We start from the raw sequence: 14,410 nt of genomic DNA on the forward strand, positions 1-14,410 counted from the left end.
AAATGGGACCTAATTCAACTAAAAGGCTTCTGCATCACAAAACAAAGAGACAACCTACAGAATGGGAGAAAATACTTGCAAACCATAAATCCAACGAAGGTCTAATATCCATAATCCATAAGGAACTTAATTAACAAGCAAAAAACAACCCCATTAAAAAGAGGGCAAAAATCATGAAGAGACGCTTTTCAAAAGAAGTGTCTCTTTCACACGCTTATGGTTAGTAAGTGTATGAAAAAATGCTCAACATCACTGATTACAGAAATGCAAACCAAAACCACAAGATATCTTCTCACACCAGTCAGAATGGGTATTGTTAAAAAGCTTTAAAAAAAAAAATGATGCTGGGAAGGCTACAGAGAAAAGGGAGTGCTGATACATCGCTGGTGAAAATATAAATTAGTTCAGCCACTGTGGAAAACAATTTGGCAATTTCTTAAAGAACTGAAAAGAGAACTACCATTTGACCCAGCAATCCCATTGTTGGGTGTATACCCAAAGGAATATAAATCACTCTGCCATAAAGACACATGTATGTGTATGTTCATAGCAGCACTATTCACAATAGCAAAGACATGAAATCAACCTAAATGCCAATCAACAGTAGACTGGATAAAGAAAATATTCCATATACACCATGGAATACTAGACAGCCATAAAAAAGAATGAGATCATGTCCTTTGCAGCAATATGGATGGCACTGGAGGCCATTATCCTAAGCAGAAACAGAAAACCAAATACCGAATGTTCTCACTTGTAAGTGGGAGCTAAAGATTGAGTACATATGAACACAAAGAACAGAACAGTCACCAACATCTCCTTGAGGGTGGAGGGTGAGGATAGGAAACCTACCTATTGGGAACCAAGTTTTTACCTGAGTGACAAAATAATCTATACACTAAACCCTCATGACATGCAATTTACCTACATAATAAACCTGCAAATGTACGCCTGAACCTAAAAGTTTTTTTTTAAAGGTTACCTAAAACAAAAAAAGTTACTTTGACAGTAGTACTGTGGAAAATATGTTCTCTATGAATGAACCTTTCCTGGATTGCTAAAAGAGAATGCATGTCATACTGACCCTATGTGGCAATGGAAAGACAACAGCCACTTATAAACTCACCACTTACTGTCTGAACATGAACCCAACTATATAAAAGGGGTTTGCTGATGACAACAACAAACTGAAAGTGGAAAAGTAAGACTCAAACATCACAATTTTCTAATATGTATTTAACACTACTGTAGACAAAATACAGACAGATATACATACATATGAATTTGGATGCTAATCAAAACAAAGTGAAATCTCTTAAATATTTAGAAAGCATCCTCAAAGTCAATAATGTTTAATAATTCATAATTTTAATAATTTTACAGTCCCCCAAAAGAAAAAAGAAGCATTGAGAATAAGACTCAAATATTCAGGCAGGGGCAGAGGCTCTTGCCTGTAGTCCTAGCACTTTGAGAAGCCAAGGTGGTTGGATCATGAGGTCAGGAGTTCAAGACGCACCTGACCAAGATGGTGAAACCCCATCTCTACTAAAAATATAAAAATTAGCCGGGCATGGTGCGGGCGCCTGTAATTCCAGCTACTTGGAAGGCTATTACTTGAACCTGGGAGGCAGAGGTTGCAGTGAGCCAAGACTGCATCAGAGACAGAGCAAGACTCTGTCTCAAAAAAAATTTTTTTTCATCAGAAAAACTAAATACTTAAAATTTTTCAGCTAGGGAATAATGCACAAAGACCCTAATTTCAGCTATTTTATATTCTTCTCATAAACTGTCCTGTTATAAACAGAACAGATATGCAGCTATTTTTTAGGAAGAACTTCTCATTACCCCTTAAGTCCTGAAATAGGTCACAGATCATGCAAACTGCAAGATCCCCAAGAGAGGTAAGTAAATTGTATAGCAGCAGCCTTAAGTTAGACTTCCCCATCATGAGAATGCCAACAAAACATCTAATAAGGGAGAGCCACGGCCTACAGCCAAACAAATGGAGTCATTCCTTAAACCAATTAAGTATCTGCAAATGAGAAGTTCACATTTAGAAATCAAGCCAGCACCTAGGTACACAACTACATGGACCAGCTTGTATTACCTACTTTCTTTAAAGTCTCTGACCATTCTCAAATCTTACAATTCAATTCCAACTTCAAATGACAAATATTGCCCTCTTCCTCCCTCATCCTAAGTTTCTTTCACCAATCAAAATTTAAAACAAGAATGCCAAAAACAGGTTCCGCATTCTCTACTTGAATATTGGTAGACGTGATCAAATAAGCACGTTCTTCACTTCAATTATCAAGAACTCCATGAGTCCGAGAACCACGCCTCTTTTTTCACCACGGTAAATCCAGTTCCTGGCATGTAAGTAACAGTAAGACTTATTAAATGAAATAAACATACACTGTCTTTATTTTTTCCCACTGTGAATTAATAATCTTTCTATAGACTCATTTTCTAACCCATAGTTTCCACAATTATATTTCTTTTTTTGAGACAGAGTTTGCCGTGTTGCCCAAACTGGAGTGCAGTGGCACAATCTTGGCTCACTGCATCCTTCACCTCCCAGGTTCAAGTGATTCTCCTGCCTCAGCCTCCTGAGCAGCTAGGATTATAAGCATGTGCCACCACACCTGGCTAATTTTTCTATTTTTTTGTAGAGATGGGGCTTTCACCATGTTGGCCAGGCTGGTCTCAAACTCCTGACCTCAAGTGATCCACACACCTTGGTCTCCCGAACTGCTGGGATTACCGGTCTCCACAATTACATTTTATTGTTGCTGTTTTTAATTCCTACCTGACCTGCCTTATAAACACTGAGTATCTTTTGCACAGCTCTAATTACTTCATGCTTTCTACCAGCATTTTCTGAAATAGATTACTCATGCTATTCCCTTTCTCTTCTGGTCTTTTAAAGATCCTGCATTCATACAGTTTTACTTACAATTACTATAACCAAGTACTACATGTCTTTTGTACCTTTCCTTCAAATTTTGTTCACTGAATTTTTTTTTTTTTTTTTAAATAGAGACAAGGTCTCACTCAGCCCAGGCTGGAGTACAGTGGTGCTATCTTGGTTCACTGCAACCTCTGCCCTCAGGGCACTCAAGCAATCCTCCCACCTCAGCCTCCCAAGTAGCTAGGATAACAGGTGCACAGCACCACACAACACTAATTTTTTTTTTCTTTTTTTTTCCTTAGAGACAAGGCCTTGCTATGTTGCCCAAGCTGGTCTCAAACTCATGACAACTCAGGTAATCCTCCTGCCTTAGCCTCCCAAAGTGCTGGTATTACAGACCTGAGCACTGCACCTGGCCTGTATTTTCTTCATAACAATTTTTAACACATCTTCTATTAAATAAACTAGGATTATATATTATAGACTCATGTTTATACTAGGTATTCTTTTAAATAATGGCCATAATCTTGAATATGGATTTTCAAAAGTTAAAAGGAATTGCCCCCAAAATTATATTGAAACAGAGCTAATGATAACATATTAAAAAAATTATACACTGCATTAATCTACTTTTTAACTTCAAGACTAGAAAGTTTTTGAAAAGTTCTTAAAAAAAAAAAAAAAAGATGAAATTTAGCAAAACATTACTGTAGCTAATGTCAAAGAACCCAAGGAAATCATCTAAATGCCTTACCACCTATTTTAGTTAGAAAGATAAATCAAAGCCGGGTGCGGTGGCTCAAGCCTGTAATCCCAGCACTTTGGGAGGCCAAGGCGGGTGGATCACGAGGTCGAGAGATCGAGACCATCCTAGTCAACGTGGTGAAACCCCGTCTCTACTAAAAATACAAAAAATTAGCTGGGCATGGTGGCACGTGCCTGTAATCCCAGCTACTCAGGAGGCTGAGGCAGGAGAATTGCCTGAACCCAGGAGGCGGAGGTTGCGGTGAGCCGAGATCGCGCCATTGCACTCCAGCCTGGGCAACAAGAGCGAAACTCCGTCTCAAAAAAAAAAAAAAAAAAAAAAAGATAAATCAAAGTATCCATCAATCTCAGAGGTGTTTAAATCAGTACTTGCCTTCAGTTTATCAGGGGATGTGTAAGGAGCTTCAGGAGCATAAATCCTGAAAATATCAGCAAGGCAGCAGGCTACCAGTAAGCGAACATCTTTATCAGGATGCTTGAGAAAAAAATCCGAAGCAAGATGTAAAGCTAGGTTTAAATAAAGTTCCTTTTCTTCTTCAGAGTCCTGATCCATATCCATGAAAGTTTTCACAACCATCTATACAAAAACAAAAAAATCAAATAATGAAATGCTCTATGTATAAATATAGTCATGTGAATTAAAGGTCATATTAATTGCTAAGGTTAACTTCAAATGAATATACTTTCATTTTTCTACAGAAAGTCTCTATTTGAGAGAACATAATCCTTCTAAAACTAAAGGTAAACTTTTCTTTAAAAGACTAAAATATTTTTTCATTTACCCAAAATATCTGCTGACCAGATTTTTAAAGTTTAAATTAGCCTTATATAGTAGTCATTATTGGAAGAATCCCAATAGAATATTTGTGGAAACTTCTGGTCCCACTTGTAAAACTGGACTAAAAGAAGTATGTCCTTAAGAATACCATCTTTTTTAAAAAATAATATTTCTAATCCTTTCTTGAGAAGAAAAAAAGAAAACCCTAAGATAACAATTTTCCATTTAAGCCATTAAACCACTCTAGTCACATGGTTTTATTCAAGAAATGATGTCAAAGATGCATCCCTAAACACTGAAAAGCTACTATGAAGTAACTACCATAGCATTCAACAAAATATTTCTTGTGCTGCAGTAAAAGAGAATATGAGATGGATAATTCATTGGCACATTTGAGTTAAGCCCAAGGAAGCTTTAAGAAATGGTTCTTTTAAATATTTCTATAAAAGGTGAACAGAAAATAGAATGGTGAGCAATGGTATAGTATAAATTCTGAGAAGAGCTTTCTCTGACTTCAATATTAGTAATTACAATTATGACCTCAGTCTGCACTGTTCCTACATCAGATGAAACAAAAATTGCCTAAACTTGACAGGAACCAATATTCAAATACAACTCCAATGGAAAGGTGACCATCCAGCATCCACTAGGTGGTGCTGCAAATACTAGGCAACAAGTGGGACTGGCCACAAAGGATCAATGTTGAAAGTCTTGGTCCTTTATGCTGCAAGGATTTCCCTTGCCATTCAGCAAGGCTTCTGAGTAATAAATGGCTCAATTTCATACTGAATTCTGAGAGCAGCTGTGGAAAACACTGTTTCTCACAGAGCAACCTCTCAGTTCTATTATGCCAGATACTAGAACCAACAGCAGACTAATCCTTCTGACCTGGCACTACAGTTAGATAAGGGAATGATGTGCAGGTCTTATAACTCTTTTATTACTTTTAAGATTTATGTTTTGATTGCCTGTGTGTTTAGGAAAACCCACAAAGGGGAAAAAAGAGCTATGTGCATGTGCATGGAACTATTCATTTCTGTAGATCTCTTAACAAAAGAGTAAGAGATTAGGCATATTTTGAATAAAACATCACAAGAAAAAAAATTTATAAACAGTGTCACCTTACATGTTAACAAATTGTTATAATGTATAAAACTTCCATGGGTACTTGTACATATCATCCCACATAATTTTTTAAATATTTTTCTAAGAAGGAGGATGTTAATAGGAAGTATAAATTAGGAAAATAGATGAGAAAAAAGTATAACTGGATTACTGTCAGACACAAATGTCCACAAAATAATGAAAACATATAACAAACACTAAATATGAGTAATGAGGCAATCATTCCACCAACAATAACCACAAAGTTTGTTAAAGGTCCAGAAAACGGCCGGGCACAGTGGCTCACGCCTGTAATCCCAGCACTTAGGCGGGCGGATCACGAGGTCAAGAGATCGAGACCATCCTGGTCAACGTGGTGAAACCCCATCTCTACTAAAAATACAAAAAGTGAGCTGGGCATGGTGGTGCGTGCCTGTAATCCCAGCTACTCAGGAGGCTGAGGCAGGAGAATTGCCTGAACCCAGGAGGTGGAGGTTGTGGTTAGCCGAGATCGCGCCATTGCACTCCAGCCTGGGTAACATTAGAGCAAAACTCCGTCTCAAAAAAAAAAAAAGGTCCAGAAAACGAGAATTCTTCACTACTGTATACAACTCAAATGCTATTATAAAACTCATTAATAACTCAAGAGTCCTCCAAATTAGAAAAGATGTCTGAGAAAAAAAATCTCTAAAGGACACTAATGCTAATCAGTTTGTAAGTGTAGGCACTGTCTGAGTTCAAGATTAGTTTCTCAGCAAACAACAGGAATGTTCACTTATTCTTAGTATAAACAAATCTAAAGTAATAAATGTATTTGTTTCTCTAAAAATGCAATAGGTCAAGAGAAGGCAAATACATAAAAATGAAGCGTGTCACATACAGAAGGGGTTTATAGCTTGACTATTCTTAATAAAATACACACAAGTTCCCAACTAGATAAAATATACACCTATTAGTAAATTTAATCTGCTCAAAGATGATTTTCCTTTGAATAATAAACATCTGGCATCTGACATTCCAATACTTTAAGTATAAATAAACATATATATTACAATATTAAGACTTTATGTGAAATGTATGATAGTATTAGCATCTTTTTCTCCTTATAAAAATTCCTATACACCATGTAGCAATAAAAAAGAATATTTGGGCAGGTGCGGTGGCTCAAGCCTGTAATCCCAGCACTTTGGGAGGCCAAGGCGGGCGGATCACGAGGTCAAGAGATCGAGACCATCTTGGCCAACATGGTGAAATCCCGTCTCTACTAAAAATACAAATTAGCTACTCGGGAGGCGGAGGTTGCAGTGAGCCGAGATTGTGCCACTGCACTCCAGCCTGGCGCCTGGTGACAGAGTGAGACTCTGTCTCAAAAAAAAAAAAAAAAAAAAAAAAAAAAAAAAGAATATTTGTTTTTAACCCCTGGATCTTTGATGATTAATTTAAGTAATTTTTCAGTCCTGACATGCAGGTTGTCTTTAGAAACTAAATGATATATAGGAGAAAGGAGACAACTTTGTACAGACAAATAGAAATATAAGAGTATTGTAGACTTGTTCTTTATAATCAAGTACAGGAGATCCTAGAAAATCTAAGCTTCACCTTTCTAACTGCTGTCCCATTAATCACAGACAAATAATCTCCACTGTTCCTTATATACCCTACTCCCTTAGATCCTTTCTATGTCATTTGTGCTTTGCTTTTTTAAGTTACCCTAACAAGATATATTATAGCCCCATATGATTTACACAGATTTACACAAATGTCCAAAAGAACATAATTTTACTCACCTTTAATCGTCTCACCATCTCCTCTTTAGATATTTTATCAGAGATTTCCTTGACCCCAGGCGGATATGTAATTTTTCCATCATTGGTCCTAGTCTTTGAGTGAGCCATGACAGAAATATTTCTACCCCTACAACAAGAAAACTATTAGATGTAAACCAAAAAAGATATAAACATTCTTAACAAACATGAATGGTAACCTTTCCCACCAACCAAAATTTATAACTACATCCTAATTTATAGTAATTTACTTTACCATTTAATGAAAATAACTATACTGAACATTTCCCAAAATTATTTTTAGAAAAACAAAACTTATTTTTACTTTTATTTCCTCATTGGCAAGCTATGCTATTTTTCCCTAACCCTCCAACCTATTTAAAAAAAAAAAAAAAAAACTACATATGCTAGAGAAAAATAATCAAAAATATATACGTTTTGAAAGCACCACAAACTATCCAAACTAGAACCTAAGAGAGTATGGGAATCCAGGCAAGTAAATGGGAACACTGGAACATTATAGCTACTTATGTTCTGAAAGCATTTATCAATTCTGACAATGTGGGATTCAGTTTTGATGGTCTTATAAGGCAAGGGAAACAGAAGTAAACCTTTATCTGTCAAGGCAGAGAGTCAACTAGGAAACTCTCCTGGCATTAATGTAGACCACCACCCTACCCAAAGATATACCTGCAAAGGAGACGGTAAACTAGGAATGAACACCTCTTTCTCCTAGCCTCCCCCAACTCAGGGAACCGCTAAGAAGGCTGCTTTGGTGCTAAAAAGAGAAAGGCAATATGAATACAGGGAAAGAACAGGTAATTAGTTTTGACCATGGGCCTGCACACTTGCTGAGGTTCACATGACCTAAGTGGCCCAGAGACTCTCAAAACATGAACTCGAGACCCCCAGTTAATAATGGCCCCAAGCACCTAACATAAGTAAATCCAAGTCCTGCCTAGAGAAAAGTGCCTTCATCCTAAGTATCAAAGAATCCCCACTATGATGTTTCTAGAACAATGAGCAGTATCAAGTCAAAAATAACCAAGCAACTATGAGGGAGAACCAACAAAAACACCAGACAACAAAAAGAGACTCACAATTTTTCTTATAGTGTAACTATCAAGGATTGCAAAACTACTATAATCTTAAAGAAATAAAAGATGGCCAGGTGTGGAGCACTTCGGGAGGCCAAGGCAGGCGGATCACCTGAGGTCAGGAGCTTAAGACCAGCCTGGTCAACATGACAAAATCCAGTCTCTACTAAAAATACAAAAATTAGCTAGGCATGGTGGTAGGCGCCTATAATTCCAGCTACTCGGGAGGCTGAGGCAGGAGAAATCACTTGAATCCAGGAGCCAGAGGTTGCAGTGGGCCAAGTTCACACCACTGAACTCCAACCTGGGCGACAAAGCCAGACTCTGTCTCAAAAAAATAAATATAAAAGGCAATTCCAAAAATACCTGCAGGAAGTAAAAATTATATAAATAATAAACCAAAAGTTTAAAAAACATTTAAAAAATAGAGCTTCTAAAAATTAAAAAATACAATTACTGAAACTGAAAATTCAACAGGTGAATGTATTTGCAGATATGAAAGTTTAATCATTAAAGGCCAGGTGCAATGGCTTATGCCTGCAATCCCAGCACTTTTGGAGGCCCAAGCAGGCAAATCACTTGAGCCAGAAGTTTAAGACCAGACTGGGAAACATAGCAAAACCTCATCCCTACAAAAAATATAAAAATCAGCCAGGCGTGGTGGCACACCATGTAGTCCCAGCTATTAAGGGGGCTGTGGTAGGAGAATTGTTTGAACTTAGGAGGTGGACATTGTAGTCAGCTGAGATTGCGCCACTCCATTCCACCTTCCCTCAAAAAAAAAAAATTAGATTTAATAAACTGAAATAAAGGTCAGAAGAAATCTGGAGTGCAACAAAGAGAAACATACAACTGAAATACAGAATAAAAAGGCCTAAATGTAGCCTACAATTCATGGAAGTTACAGATGGAGAAGAATGAGGGATTCATACATGGGATTCATGAGAGAACCAGAAGAACTAGTTTGAAGCAGAAGCAAGATACCCACAGAGAATATCATAAAATATGAATCCACAAATTCAGTAAGCCAAACAGGATTAAATTTAAGACAATAATAATTCCAGAAAACAAACAAAATCTTAGAGCACATACAGTACCTTGACAGGAAGAGCATTTAAATAGATGACTTCTCAATACCAACAATATAAGCCAGAAAACAGCAAAATGTTATCTTCAAAGTGAGGAAAGAATATAACTGCAAATCTAAAGTTCACAACCAAGGAGTATAATTTTTAAGTACAGAGTAAAATAAGGACAAATTAGCCAAATGAAAATTAAGAGGTGTAAGTCTATCTAAAGTACTTACAACACTGTTTAGCACATACTAAGTACTATACGTGTATGTAATATACACAATCAGGTTAAAAGAACAAGATTTTTAAATTTCAATATAAAGACCTTAAAAGACAATGAAAAATGTGGATATGATATGCTGAAAGTAAAAGGATGGAAGAATATGCCATGCAAACACTAAAAACAGTTAAACTAAATATCAAGTTAAAAAAAAAAAAAAGATAAATAGGCCCCAGGACTCACTCTGTGGTATTTACTAAATAGAAACGTATAGTTCGTCCACCATATGACATATAAAAAAAAGTTCAAGCCGGTCACGGTGGCTCAAGCCTGTAATCCCAGCACTTTGGGAGGCTGAGGCGGGTGGATCACAAGGTCAAGAGATCGAGACCATCCTGGTCAACATGGTGAAACCCCGTCTCTCTACTAAACATACAAAAAATTAGTTGGGCATGGTGGCGCGTGCCTGTAATCTCAGCTACTCAGGAGGCTGAGGCAGGAGAATCGCCTGAACCCAGGAGGCGGAGGTTGCGGTGAGCCGAGATCGCGCCATTGCACTCCAGACTGGGCAACAAGAGCGAAACTCCGTCTCAAAAAAAAAAAAAAAAATGTTCACGGTAATACCATTAAGTTGCCAATACAGAAAACACAAATGTCCATCAACACTAAAATGAATGGCAACTTGTAGTATTGTCATACAATGGGGGGAAAAAACAGCCATCAAGAGTGAAGAAATCATTGCCTCAAACAATAATATGGATGAACATTACAAACATCAGGATGAGCATGATGATTCACACCTGTAATCCCAGTATTTGAGAAGGCTAAGGCAGGTAGATCACAGAAGATGCCAAAGTAATCTACAAAAAATAAACTATTAGTTTATCAAGGTTGCAGGATACAAGATTAACATGCAAAAATCTACTGTGTTCCTCCTGTACATAGCTATACATTACTTAATGATGAGATACTTTCAGTCAAATGTATTGTTGGGGAATTTTACTGTTGTGCAAACACAGAGTGTACTTACACCAACCTAAATGTGATAGACTACTACATATCTAGGATATATGGTATATAGGTTACTGCTCCAGGCTACAAACCTGTACAGCATGTTACTGTACTGAATACTGTAAGCAACCACAACACAATGGTATTTGTGTATCTAAATATTTCTAAACATAAGAAAAGTACAGTATAAATACAGTATTATAAGCTTACGGAACCACCATCATATATGCAGTCCATCACTGACAGAAAAGTTATGTGGTACGCAACTGTATATGAATAAAAGTAGTACGGACGACAGTAAGGAAAGAACAGAGAATATAATAAAAAGTTCTGAAGATAGGCCGGGCGCGGTGGCTCACGCCTATAATCCCAGCACTTTGAGAGGCCGAGGCGAGTGGATCACGAGGTCAAGAGATCGAGACTATCCTGGTCAACATGGTGAAACCCCGTCTCTACTAAACATACAAAAAATTAGCCGAGCACGGTGGTGCGCACCTGTAGTCACTGCTACTCGGGAGGCTGAGGCAGGAGAATTGCTTGAACCCAAGAGGCGGAGGTTGCCATGAGCCGAGATCATGCCATTGCACTCCAGCCTGGGTAACAAGAGTAAAAACTCCATCTCAAAAAAAAAAAAAAGTTCTGAAGATACTTTCAAATCTATATTTTTTAAAAAGGACACTCAAGCCAGGCGCAGTGGCTCAAGCCTGTAATCCCAGCACTTTGGGAGGCCGAGGCGGGTGGATCACAAGGTCAATAGATCGAGACCATCTTGGTTAACAAGGTGAAACCCCGTCTCTACTAAAAATACAAAAAATTAGCTGGGCATGGTGGTGCGTGCCTGTAATCCCAGCTACTCAGGAAGCTGAGACAGGAGAATTGCCTGAACCCAGGAGGCGCAGGTTGCGGTGAGCCGAGATTGTGCCATTGCACTCCAGCTTGGGTAACAAGAGCGAAACTCCGTCTCAAAAAAAAAAAAAAAAAAAAAAAAAAAGGACACTCTACCTATATTTCACACCATACACAAAATAAATTCCAGGTATAGTAACAACCTAAATATACAGGTAAAGTGTTAAAAGCTTTTAGAATATGATACAAGATAATAGTTGCATGACTTATGGTTAGGAAAAACACTATCTAGCAAGAACCAAGTACATAATCATGTTCCTTCAACTAAAGAAGATACTCAGCCAATGCCTAGGACAAAGCACTCCAGGAAAAGACTGATAAATGTGATAGGATTTTCTTCCACTAAGTCTGGAGTGGAAGAAAGTCTCTCTGCCTTATCTCAGAGACAAAACCTGTTCATCATCCCAAATACATGAATATGCCAACAGAGCACAGCTAAATAATGTAGACAGAGTGACCTTGTAAAATATATTGTGAACATACACAGGCTATTTTCCTCCAAGTAAAACATACTGGCCCTTGTCTACTAAGCAAACTCTACAGACGTTAAAGTCTCATTTTAACTTTGGGGGAGCTAGGCTCCTCCCCTACAGCTAGTCACACTTTGAATCTATTACAATTAGTATTTATGACATTGTATCTATTGTTCTTATTTCTGTCTCTCCCACTAGACTACAAGCTCCGTAAGAAAAGTAGCATATAACATTTATGCTAGCATCTATCAAATGTAATAGCTACTATTAGTAGTAATTACTCACGAAATAATGAATGAATGACCAGAACTATTCTAAAAAACTACGGTTACAACAGAAAGTGGACCTAGACATAGGAGAAATTAAAACAAGTTAGGAAACATAAAATTCTAAGAAAGAAGTAATGAGGAACTAACACAGGCAATGACTACCAAACAAGAAAACTGATTCAAAGACATATGAATGATAACAGAGAAGCAGAGATGATTATAAGATTAAAAATCTTTGCTCCTAGAAAACCATTTATTTATTTACTGATAATTTACTTGGTGCAATATACTAAGTGTTAGGAATGCAATGATGAGCAAATATACAAGAAAGAGCTCTGCCCTCCCTGTAATGGAGATGGGGGAAAACCCAGAGAGAGATCAAGTCTTGGGAAAAATAAAGTTTGCTCTAGAAGGCAACTGTACATCTAAAGTTCTAGGAAAAAAAAGTCTAAAATGAGAAAATATTTTAGAACCATTTATTGCTCGTGCTTTATGGGTTTACAAGTTAAGTAAAGAAAATGAGTAGGGCCGGGCGGGGTGGCTCAAGCCTGTAATCCCAGCACTTTGGGAGGCCGAGGCGGGTGGATCACGAGGTCGAGAGATCGAGACCATCCTGGTGAACATGGTGAAACCCCGTCTCTACTAAAAATATAAAACATTAGCTGGGCATGGTGGCACGTGCCTGTAATCCCAGCTACTGAGGAGGCTGAGGCAGGAGAATTGCTTGAACCCAGGAGGCGGAGGTTGCGGTGAGCCGAGATCGTGCCATTGCACTCCAGCCTGGGCAACAAGAGCGAAACTCCGTCTCAAAAAAAAAAAAGGAAGAAAAAGAAAAGAAAATGAGTAGGGTGAGCTGAGACACCAACACCAAACCTTAAAGAAATACTTATAGTGATTGGAGTGGTGGAAGCCCACAGGGGAGATAAACAAGAAAATAAGAAGAAAGTCAAGAAAATATCTTTAGAAAAACGACAATAATTGTTACAAACATCTAGGGAAAAAAATTGTTTGAAGATGGAGGGGTGATAAAAACATTTGAAGATGGAGGGGTGATACATACCAATTACCCTCAGTGAAAACATACAAAATGACCTCAGTAAATACTCCCTTGAACTTGACAGGATGATCTTTGAGAAAAACATTGTCCAGAGAATGATAGGAATGAATACTAAATTATAAGATAAGAAAAAGGTGAAAAGAAAAAAGAAGCAGAAAAGGAGCAATGCAGAGAAAGAGGAATCAATCATTAAGTCAATGAGAAATAGGTGTTGATACAGAACTGCTCCTTAAATAGAATGCCAAATAAATGATTTGACATATAATAGTTCCTTTCATCTTTGGGGAATCTCAAATATTATTATGGTAGAGCAAACAAAAAAAGAAAAATAACTGCACTTAGAAAACATTTATATAAAACTGACCTATATCAGACTCTATTTTATATGCTATGAACAATATACTGATTTAGCAATTGATCCATTTAAAAAATAGAAATTTTAAATTTACCACCATTTTATAGTAAAATCATGATAACCTAGAATTTCCCTACTTTCAAAGGGTTATTTGAAACCAGGATTTTCGGAAAACAGTTCAGTTTAAAAATTATCATATGCATAGCATTATATTTACATTTTTATGTCCAGTATGAACAGTAAGCATAAGAAAATATTCTAATACCAGGCCAGGCCCAGGGGCTCACATCTGTAATCCCAGCACTCTAGGAGGTCAAAGAGGGCAGATCACCTGAGGTCAGGAGTTGGAGACCAGCCTGGAAACCCAAACTCTGCTAAATATGGCACATGCCTGTAATCCCAGCTACTCGGGAGGCTGAGGCAGGAGATCACTTGAACCTGGGAGGTGGAGGTTGCAGTGAGCTGCGATCTTGCCATTGCACTCCAGCCTGGGTGACAGAGTGAGATTCCATCTCAAAAAAAAAAAGAAAGAAAGAAAAAGAAAAGAAAATATTCTAATACTAAAGAGCTTTTAAAAGGTTCAAATGAAATAATCATTAATCAAAGG

General features: G+C 37.5%; 1 protein-coding gene across 8 annotated transcripts in view; it reads right to left on the reverse strand.

Annotated features, from left to right (window-relative positions):
- Positions 1 to 14,410, reverse strand: part of PDS5B (PDS5 cohesin associated factor B) — a 194,450-nt gene that overhangs the window by 132,194 nt on the left and 47,846 nt on the right. For all 8 annotated transcript variants that reach the window (XM_074387857.1, XM_039473326.2, XM_039473325.2 and 5 more), the window contains exons 2-3: positions 7,346 to 7,472; positions 4,050 to 4,253 (exon numbers count right to left, since the gene is read on the reverse strand). In XM_074387857.1, the coding sequence (XP_074243958.1) occupies positions 4,050 to 4,253; positions 7,346 to 7,453 (312 nt within the window). In that variant the 5' untranslated portion in view covers positions 7,454 to 7,472. The remainder of the gene's footprint in view (positions 1 to 4,049; positions 4,254 to 7,345; positions 7,473 to 14,410) is intronic.

Source organism: Saimiri boliviensis, chromosome 16 (assembly GCF_048565385.1).
Source record: "Saimiri boliviensis isolate mSaiBol1 chromosome 16, mSaiBol1.pri, whole genome shotgun sequence".
Lineage (NCBI taxonomy): Eukaryota > Metazoa > Chordata > Mammalia > Primates > Cebidae > Saimiri > Saimiri boliviensis.